Here is a 9,865-nt window from a genome sequence, read left to right on the forward strand (position 1 = left end):
TATTATTTGAAGAAAGGCAAGATGAAAGTGAGTAGAAGGACAGAATCCTGGTTTGTGAAAGAGATGTAGACAAGGGTAACGTTGAAGCTGAAAAAGGTACAGATGGATGAGTTTAAGAACCTAGGGTCAACCACAACACTAATGGGGTGGAGAAGAGAGCACAGGCAGCTATTTGGGGATGGAGACGAGATGCTGCAAGAGTGAAAGGGAGAACGTACGGAGTGGAGGCCTGCTATGATGCGTCATTTGGAGACAGTGGGGCAAACAAAAAGACTGGCGGCAGAAGTGGGGGTGTCTTATTCCTTCTTTCTTTGTATTTTGTTTTTTAAAGTCAGTCTTTCTGGCATTGTGTTCAGAGCAATCTTTCTAATATTGTTTAGAGTTTCTGAAGGACTTCTAAAGTTTTTCTTAGCATTTTGGTTACTTTTTCTCTTGATTTTAGTCAACTAGCTGACCATTTCCGGAGATTTTCTTTGTTTTTTTGGGAATCCTCGTCCAGGTAAAAAGGCTTCTATAAAGTATCTAAATATTGGAAGCTCCAACTGGATGATTTCGAAGAAGCATTTAGCTGGAGACTTGTCATACAGTAGATGATTCACTGAAGAATGATGAATCTCCGCATCTTGGTTATGTCTTTTGTCGATTTGTTTTTGGTTTTTATTTGTTTTTATCTAATACATGGCTATGATATTCTATTGACATTAGGAGATTATACTTTTATTATTAGAGGTTTATTAAAGGTAGTTGAAATTTGCTTGTGACTAAATAAAAACATTGCTGTCATTTGTTCCGGCATCGTGCAAATCAGAATAAATCTGATTAGAAATTATTGTATTAAATTATAGTTGTTTATAAAGAACTGAGTTAACGTTTGCTCATAGACAGGTCATCCTTTCAGCCATGTTTTCTCAACATTATTGTTAAAGAGCAACTGATTGAACTATTAACTAAAAAGAGATACAGCAATCGATATACTTTCTCTTGTAGCTCTTCTCTTTATATTAATAATAAACAAACTGTTCTATTCTAAAAAAAGAAAAGTCATTAATGACAGCTCATCTTTGCGTCTGTCTCATGTATTATGCACAGAGCATAAACTGTACTTGCCCACATGTAAACGGTATTTGTAATGATGCTGAAACATGTTCTACCTCAGGAGGTGTATGTAGGGAAAGAGACGGTCTGCACGGTGGACGGGCTGCATTTTAACAGCTCCTACAACGCCAGGGTGAAAGCCTACAACGGCATCGGAGTGGGACCGTACAGCAAGACGGTTGTGCTCAAGACTTCTGATGGTATGAGTGAGAAAACAAGTTATTTCTGCACATCTGAGTTAATTTTGTTTTTGCTTGTGCTTTTTTGAGAAAAAGGTGTACAAGAAAATGGATGTTAAGGCAGAGTGCAATAAGGCAAAGAGCCAAGAAAGTAGAAATTTATTGATATAATAAGTAACACACAAGCCAAAGTCTCCAAGTCATTGGAAAATAGTTAAAAAATTAATTTTCATCAAGCATAAAAATGTGATTCATGGCCTAAATGTGAACTTTATAAATGTACTTTTATTTACCGTTATTGTGATAAAAAAAGAAAAGAAAAACAGTTGCTTTGCTCAGACGACAGTTTAAATCAGGGACCACATTTTATGAGCATGTTTTTCAAAGGTGCACACACACCATTTGATACTAAGCTTTTGTTTTGTAATGAAATTACATTTTAACACACACATTTAAAACTTTTCAATTTTACAACCAGGACTGAAATATAGAACCCGTTTCAGTTTCTGGGTTGACTCTTCCTTAGTTCACACCAATTATGGTTAACCTGAATAATCTGCTGATTTCCACCCTTTCCCTAAAGCCATAGTTTAGAGAAGCTACTTTGGTGATGAGCTCAAAATCTTTGAGGTTGGAAGGCCTCCTTACCATCACCTTAATTTTTTACTTCCTTTATAGATTTCAGAGTCAGAAACCTTAATATTACTTCCAATCAGAAAAACCATGTTGGTAAGCTTAATTGACAGGGATGTCAATAATGTTGGGTTTAATTAGATGATGTAAAAGTCAATTAAAACATCCTGTTATTAGCACCATGAAAAGAGAAAAAGAGAACAGGTTATTAAGGTTTTAATTAAATGTTTTTGTTTTTTTGGTCTGTAACATGATTTATTTTTGTTTGGTATAAATGTGTTGTTTTATAACAGGTAAATTAATTTACCAGTCACTTTATTAAATAAATTATATGTTTTATCATTAAAATCAAAAAGATGATTTAAACAAAAAATCAAAACAAAAGACAAGCTTAATGTTGATTTTGAAATAAGTTAGCATTGAAATAACAAACGAAATATACGTAAAATAAAGTTGTGATATTATATATATTTTTAATGACCAACCTTTTATGTTTATGTGTTCATATTTTTTTTTACACAGTTTGTTATGGTTTCTGTTCCATTTGGGATCTTTTGCAGTTCAACCCAATGTTGTTTCAGACCAACCTAATTTCTCAGATTCTAATTAACACCCCTGCAAATTATTTATTACAAACGTCACCATTGTTCCTTCTTGCATTTAACTCACAATCTTTTTCATCATAGTCGTTGTTGTTTTGCATGTTTGAAATTAAATAGGAACAATGTTAAAACACATAACTGTAAAACATGAACACATAAATAAAACAATTCAAACTCACAGTAGGCCAAAATTACAACCTTGGACAAAGTTGCGGGCCAGCTTTGATATTTATTTAAAAACATCTACAAGTGAGGACGTTTTTCCATCTCTTCAGATATAATGATAAACCTTTTCATATAAAAGCAAGCAAACCATAATACTATAAACACATGAAATTAAATGTCAAATCCAAGACACATCTAAGGCATTCATTTTTAAATTAAAATCAAGAACATTTAATGCCTCTTTATAGGTTAAATTTCCATTTCAAAATTGTTTCACAGGCTGAAAATACTCGTACTCGTACTCGTACTCGTCGTCCTCCGCTTATCCGGGACCGGGTCGCGGGGGCAGCAGACTCAGCAGAGACGCCCAGACGTCCCTCTCCCTAGACACCTCCTCCAGCTCCTCTGGGTGGAGCCCAAGGCGTTCCCAGGCCAGCCGAGAGACATAGTCCCTCCAGCATGTCTTGGGCCGTCCACTGGGCCTCCTCCCGGTGGGACGTGCCTGGAACACCTCCCGAGGAAGGCGTCCAGGAGGCATCCGGTATAAATGCCCGAGCCACCTCAACTGGCTCCTCTCGATGTGGAGGAGCAGCGGCTCTACTCCGAGCCCCTCCTGGATGGCCGAGCTCCTCACCCTATCTCTAAGGGAGTGCCCAGCCACCCTACGGAGGAAGCTCATTTCAGCCACTTGTATCCGGGATCTCGTTTTTCGGTCATGATCCAAAGTTCATGGCCATAGGTGAGGGTAGGAACGTAGACCGACCGGTAAATTGAGAGCTTTGGTTTTCGGCTCAGCTCTCTCTTCACCACAACGGACCGGCACAGTGCCCCCATTACTGTGGCAGCCGCACCAATCCGTCTGTCGATCTCCCGCTCCATTTTTCCCCCACTCGTGAACAAGACCCCGAGATACTTAAACTCCTCCACTCGAGGCAGGAACTCCCCTCCAACCTGAAGAGGGCAAGCAACCCTTTTCCGGTCGAATACCATGGCCATGGACTTGGAGGAGCTGATCTTCATCCCAGCCGCTTCACACTCGGCTGCGAACCGCCACAGCGCATGCTGTAGGTCTTGGTCAGTAGGTCAGTTATGAACAGGACCGGTGACAAAGGGCAGCCCTGCCGGAGTCCAACATGCACCAGGAACAGGTCCGACTTAGTGCCGGCAATGCGGACCGAACTCCTGCTCCGCTCGTACAGGGACCGGATGGCTCCTAATAAAGGGCCCCCAATTCCATACTCCTGGAGCACCCCCCACAGGGCATCACGAGGGACACAGTCGAATGCCTTCTCCAGGTCCACAAAACACATGTGAACCGGTTGGGCAAATTCCCATGAACCCTCGAGCACCCTGTAGAGGGTATAGAGCTGGTCCAGTGTTACCACGGCCGGGACGAAAACCACACTGCTCCTCCTTCGACTATCGGCCGGACTCTCCTCTCCAATACCCTGGCGTAGGTCTTACCAGGGAGGCTCTCATCCACCCCCGAAGCCTTGCCACCGCTGAGCTTTTTAACCACCTCGGTGACTTCAGCCTGGGTGATGAAAGAGTCCGACCCCAAGTCCCCAGCCTCTGTTTCCACCACGGAATGCGTGATGGCAGGATTGAGGAGATCCTCGAAGTACTCCTTCCATTGCCCGATAATGTCCTCAGTCGACGTCAGCAGCCTCCCAGCCCCACTATAAACAGTGTTGGCGAAGCACTGCTTTCCCCTCCTGAGGCGCCGGACGGTTTGCCAGAATCGCTTCGAGGCCAACCGGTGGTCCTTCTCCATGGCCTCACCGAACTCCTCCCAGGCCCGAGTTTTTGCCTCTGCCACAGCCCGTGCCGCAGCACGATTGGCCTCACGATACCCGTCAGCCGCCTCAGGAGTCCCACAAGCCAACCCGATAGGACTCTTCTTCAGGTTGACAACATCCCTTACTGCCGGTGTCCACCACCGGGTTCTGGGATTGCCGCCGCGACAGGCACCGCAGACCTTACGGCCGCAGCTGCAGGCAGCAGCATTGACAATAGATGCGGAGAACATGGTCCACTCGGACTCTATGTCTCCAACATCCCCCGGGATCTGGTCGAAGCTCTCCCGGAGGTGGGAGTTGAATACATCCCTGGCCGAGGGCTCCGCCAGACGTTCCCAGCAGACCCTCACTATGTGCTTGGGCCTGCCAAGTCTGTCCGGCTTTCTCCTCCTCCAGCGGATCCAACTCACCACCAGGTGGTGATCAGTGGACAGCTCAGCCCCTCTCTTCACCCGAGTGTCCAAAACATGCGGCCGAAGGTCTGATGATACGACAACAAAGTCGATCATCGACCTCCTGCCTAGGGTGTCCTGGTGCCAAGTGCACTGATGGACACCCTTATGTTTGAACATGGTGTTCATTATAGACAATCCGTGACTAGCACAGAAGTCCAATAACAAAATACCACTCGGATTCAGATCGGGGAGGCCATTCCTTCCGATCACGCCTCTCCAGGTGTCACTGTCGTTTCCCACGTGGGCGTTGAAGTCCCCCAGCAGAATAATGGAGTCCCCAGGAGGGGCACTATCCAGCACCCCCGACAGGGACACCAAGAAGGCCGGGTACTCCGCACTACCGCTCGGCCCATAGGCCGAGACGACAGTCAGAGACCTATCCCCAACCCGAAGACGCAGGGATACGACCCTCTCATCCAATGGGGTAAACCCCAACACTAAGACGGCTGAGCTGGGGGGCAACAAGCAAACCCACACCATCCCGCCGTCTCTCCCCGTGGGCCACTCCAGAGTAGAAGAGAGTCCAACCCCTCTCAAGGAGATGGGTTCCAGACCCCACGCTGTGCGTGGAGGTGAGCCCGACTATTTCTAGTCGATATCTCTCGACCTGCCGCACAAGCTCAGGCTCCTTCCCCCCCAGCGAGGTGACATTCCACGTCCCTAGAGCCAGCCCAAGCATTCGGGGATCGGGCCGCTGAGGTCTCCACCTTCGTCCGCCACCTTCGTCCGCCACCCAATCCTCTTTGCACCGGTCCCTCACGGTTCCCCCTGCAGGTGGTGGGCCCACTGGGGGATGGCCTCGTGTCTCCCATTCGGGCTTGGCCCGGCCGGGTCCCGCGAGGAGGAACCCGGCCACCAGGCACTCTCCGGCGAGTCCCGACCCCAGGCCTGGCCCCAGGGTGTGACCCCGGCTCCACCGTACCGGGCGACATCACGTGCCTCAATATTTTCGTCCTCATGAGGGATTCTTGAACCGCTCTTTGTCTGACCCATTACCTAGAGCCTGTGTACCATGGGAGACCCTACCAGGGGTATTTAGGCCCCAGACAACATAGCCTCTAGGATCATTTGAGCACTCAAACCTCTCCACCACGTTAAGGTGGCGGTTCAAGGAGGAGGCTGAAAATATTTATAATAATAATAATAAATTTTCCTTCAATTAAAGGCCATGCCTTGGAGTATCAAGGAAAATTGCATAAAGAAAACATTATTACAGCTTAGTTTGCCACACTCTGATCTACTCTGAAGCACACTGGGCCAACACAGACACCGGGATCCTCATCCTGTACAGATGTGACTGGTTGTAGCATGACGTTGCCAATTAATTTCAACAGTGGAGAGGGGCTTGATGGTTCTGACTGATGCCAACGTACCAGCAAAGCATTCAGAGATTTGTACTATGCACCGTCTACAGATGGGACAGCTCTAGCAGACAGTCATGGGCCTGAGTTTGACTCCTAACTGCCTTACAGCATCCAAAATATAAGGGGAAATTGTGTTTAGAAAATACCTTCCATTGCAGGAACAAGGCAGATTCTTTCTCCAGTTTAGCCTTTTTTCTTTACACATTTATTTCTTTAATGCAAAGAATCTTGCATCCTATTTTTGTTAAAATAAACCTCTTTGGTCAATTTAATACCTTCATCGAGGATGAAGGTATTAAATCTGATCCTTCATATTATGATTTTGTTGCAGTAAATTTATAAATGATATTTCTTCATGTAAGGTTTTAAAGGTTTACCTGAATTGATCAAACTCTCCAGCACTGCGATGGGTCAGCTGTACTCATTTGATGTAATTTGCCAAGAATAAGACAAAACATCTGGCAACCAAAGAAGCAGATGTTAATAATTTTTCTTGTTAACACAGACTTTAACTGGCTAAATGTAGTGTCCTCCTTACAGTGGCTTGGTTCACCTTCGACCCCACATCGGCTCACCGGGACATCACCCTGTCTAATGAGAACCAGACGGCCACGTGTAGCAGCTACGACGACCGCGTGGTTCTGGGGACGGCTGCGTTCTCTAAGGTGAGTGAGATTTAATTTTTATTGACTCTTTGTGCAAGTGGTTGTATTACAGTGCAGATTCTTCCTCAAATGTCAGGGAACTCACTATTGGGAAGTCAGGATCGATCGCTACGACAACCACCCGGACCCTGCGTTTGGCGTGGCAAGGATTAACACCATGAAAGAAATGATGCTGGGGAAAGACGACAAGGCCTGGGCCATGTATGTGGACAACAACCGCTCCTGGTTCATGCACAACAACTCTCACACCAACAGGTAGGAGTTTACCGTCACTACAGTTTTACAAGGTAAGAGAAACAGAGTAACATTGTTTTTTTTATTTTCAATTGCCCTCTAAACATTGTAACTTGTGCCACCATTGACAGCAAAGTCTGCCATCATGCATTTGTCCTTTATATCACTGCAAAGGATTTCTGACCCACTGTTCTTTGCAGAAATGCACTGTCCATAGAGGGCAGTCACTGAAAAACTTAAACTGAAAAAGTGATGCGGCAGTCCAATTTGCTGAAATGTCATTGCAAAAACTCAAAATGGTACTCAGTAGTTTTTAAGGCCACCAGTTGCTTGTATGCCTTTCTGACAATGTAAGGGAATTCTCCTTATGAGGTGGCAGATGGTGTCCTGGACTATCTCTTCCCAGATCCTCACCAGGGCATCACTGAGCTCCTGGACTGTCTGAAGTGCAACCTGGTGGCATCAAATTGCCCTACACATAATGTTCCAGAGATGTTCTACTGGATATAGGTCAGGGGAGATTGGTGCTGCAAGTGACAAGGAACTATCATAGTGTCATATCTTTAGTGTTGTCCAGTAAAAAGACATAATAAAATATTTACAAAATCTGTAGTGTGTACTCACCTTTGTGAGATGGTGTATTTTATTGATTCATTACACAAAAGGGACATATTTCAAGCCTTTTGAGTCATAAGCCATAAGCATCATGATTACGAGAAATAAAGGCTTGAAATATTTCCTTCTATGTGTAATTGTCAGGCTGTGTGTGGTTGTGGTCGGACTAATTCCCTTTTTACTTGTTTTAACAAATCTACTATCAGTTGTCTCCAGTTGGTCCAGAATGCTGCAGCGAGGCTTTTAACAGGAACCTTTTAACAGAAGGGCTCACACCACAACAGTTTTATCCTCTTTACATTGGCTACCTGTCAAATTTAGAATTGATTTTAAAATTTTAGTCTTGACTTTTAGAGCTTTCAATGGACTGGCTCCCCAATATATCATTGAAATGTTGATCCCTTATTCTTCAGGTCGCAATCTTCGGTCCTCTGCCCAGAACCTTCTAAAAGTCCCTAAGACCCAGTTCAAAACTCGAGGCGACCTGTTCTTTCAGGCAGTAGCCCCCAGGCTGTGGAATACCTTGCCCTTGTCGCTTCGTATGGCCGACTCTGTTGATTCCTTTAAAAAGCAGCTTAAGACACTTTTATTTAGACAAGCTTTTAGTAAAATGTTCTACTTCTTTATTTTACCTGTTCTTATTGTCTTTGTACTATATTAGGTCTATATCTGCATTTATTTTATTTGCACTCTGTAAATTGCTTTGTGATTTTTAGCTGTGAAAGGTGCTATATAAATAAAGTTTACTTACTTACTTACTAAAGTGCAGAAAAGAGCGAGGGAGCCGCATGGCGAGCAAATGATAGATTTAATGATTATCAAACTTACATGATGAACAGGTACAGGAACACAGGCATGAGAATCACATATATAAGGAAAAACAAACTAAAACATAAAACGTAGGAAACCAGGAAAGTCACTAAAACCTAAACACCAGAATGAATCTAACAAGCCTAAATGAACAGAAATAAAGCAAGTGAAGAACCTGGCAGAGCAGAGAAAGTAAACAGATCACAAAGTCAAACACTGGCAGATTGTGACAGTAATAAATCCATATAATATATAAGTTTAACTTTCTGAAATGAGTCACAAAAAATCTTGAACTTTTTAACGATATTCGCGTTTGTTGTGATGTACCTGTGTATATATTCAGATATCCAGAATGGAAAAATCACAGTCTGGAAAAAATATGGAAGGATTATTAATTGTAAATCATATTAGTTATTATTTATGATTGACATGTAAAAAGGTCAGACTTCTTGACATTTCCTTTGTTGCCTGTGCTGACAAGCAACTGGAAATGTTCACTCCTGTTTATTCCACATTGTTTTTAAGTGACCTGTTGTCTATTTCGGGTTTGTGTGCTGGCAGAGCGGAGGGGGGCATCACTAAGGGCTCCACTGTGGGCATCCTGCTGGATCTGACCAAACGCACTCTAACCTTCTTCATAAACAAGGAGCAGCACGGACCAACAGCCTTCGAGAACCTGGACGGAGTTTTTGTTCCTGCTGTCAGCCTCAACAGAAACGTTCAGGTTAGTCTGTGTGTGTGTTTGTGTGTGTGCTATTGCTTTTCTTGACTGTAACATGTTCTGGTCAGTCTCTAACCTTGTATGGATCAGTACTCTTTAAAAACACTGATGGGGTTCTGGAACTGTCTTTAGATCTGTGAATGAGTGGAATTTGAGAGTTTTCAAGGTCCAGATAAGCATGACAAACAGGGCATGAAAAGTTATTTTTATTTCCGCACTATTCTGTCACATCCTCTAGAACAGGGGTCTGCAAAATGCATCGTTTTGTTCAGTGGGATTTCTTTGCTTTATTAAAATTTTCCATACCTTAAAACATTAAATATTTTCATTCTTATAAAGAATTTTCGCTCTAAAATCTGAAGGTATGAAAGAATTGTGGTTAAGTTTAAAACGGACAATTCCTATTTAGTAAATATTTATATATAATAGGGAATCTTTTTTTGAAGTCATGTAGATTGTTTTTAGACCAATTTTATTTAGCGGGAAAAAGAGCAAAAAGGCTCTTTGGAAAAAAAAAGACAACTCCTG

The 9,865-nt window shown here is 43.6% G+C and overlaps 1 protein-coding gene across 3 annotated transcripts in view; it reads left to right on the plus strand.

Moving 5' to 3' along the window:
- LOC124882032 (E3 ubiquitin-protein ligase TRIM9) overlaps positions 1-9,865 on the plus strand; it is a 70,067-nt gene that overhangs the window by 54,553 nt on the left and 5,649 nt on the right. For 2 of the 3 annotated variants that reach the window (XM_047388134.1, XM_047388135.1), the window contains 4 exons: positions 1,157-1,295; positions 6,833-6,957; positions 7,034-7,212; positions 9,178-9,340. In XM_047388134.1, the coding sequence (XP_047244090.1) occupies positions 1,157-1,295; positions 6,833-6,957; positions 7,034-7,212; positions 9,178-9,340 (606 nt within the window). Of the gene's footprint in view, positions 1-1,156; positions 1,296-6,832; positions 6,958-7,033; positions 7,213-7,597; positions 7,782-9,177; positions 9,341-9,865 lie in introns of those variants that run through there. The other variant, XM_047388136.1, reaches the window with a different exon arrangement.

The sequence above is a fragment of the Girardinichthys multiradiatus genome, chromosome 15 (genome assembly GCF_021462225.1).
Source record: "Girardinichthys multiradiatus isolate DD_20200921_A chromosome 15, DD_fGirMul_XY1, whole genome shotgun sequence".
Taxonomy (NCBI): domain Eukaryota; kingdom Metazoa; phylum Chordata; class Actinopteri; order Cyprinodontiformes; family Goodeidae; genus Girardinichthys; species Girardinichthys multiradiatus.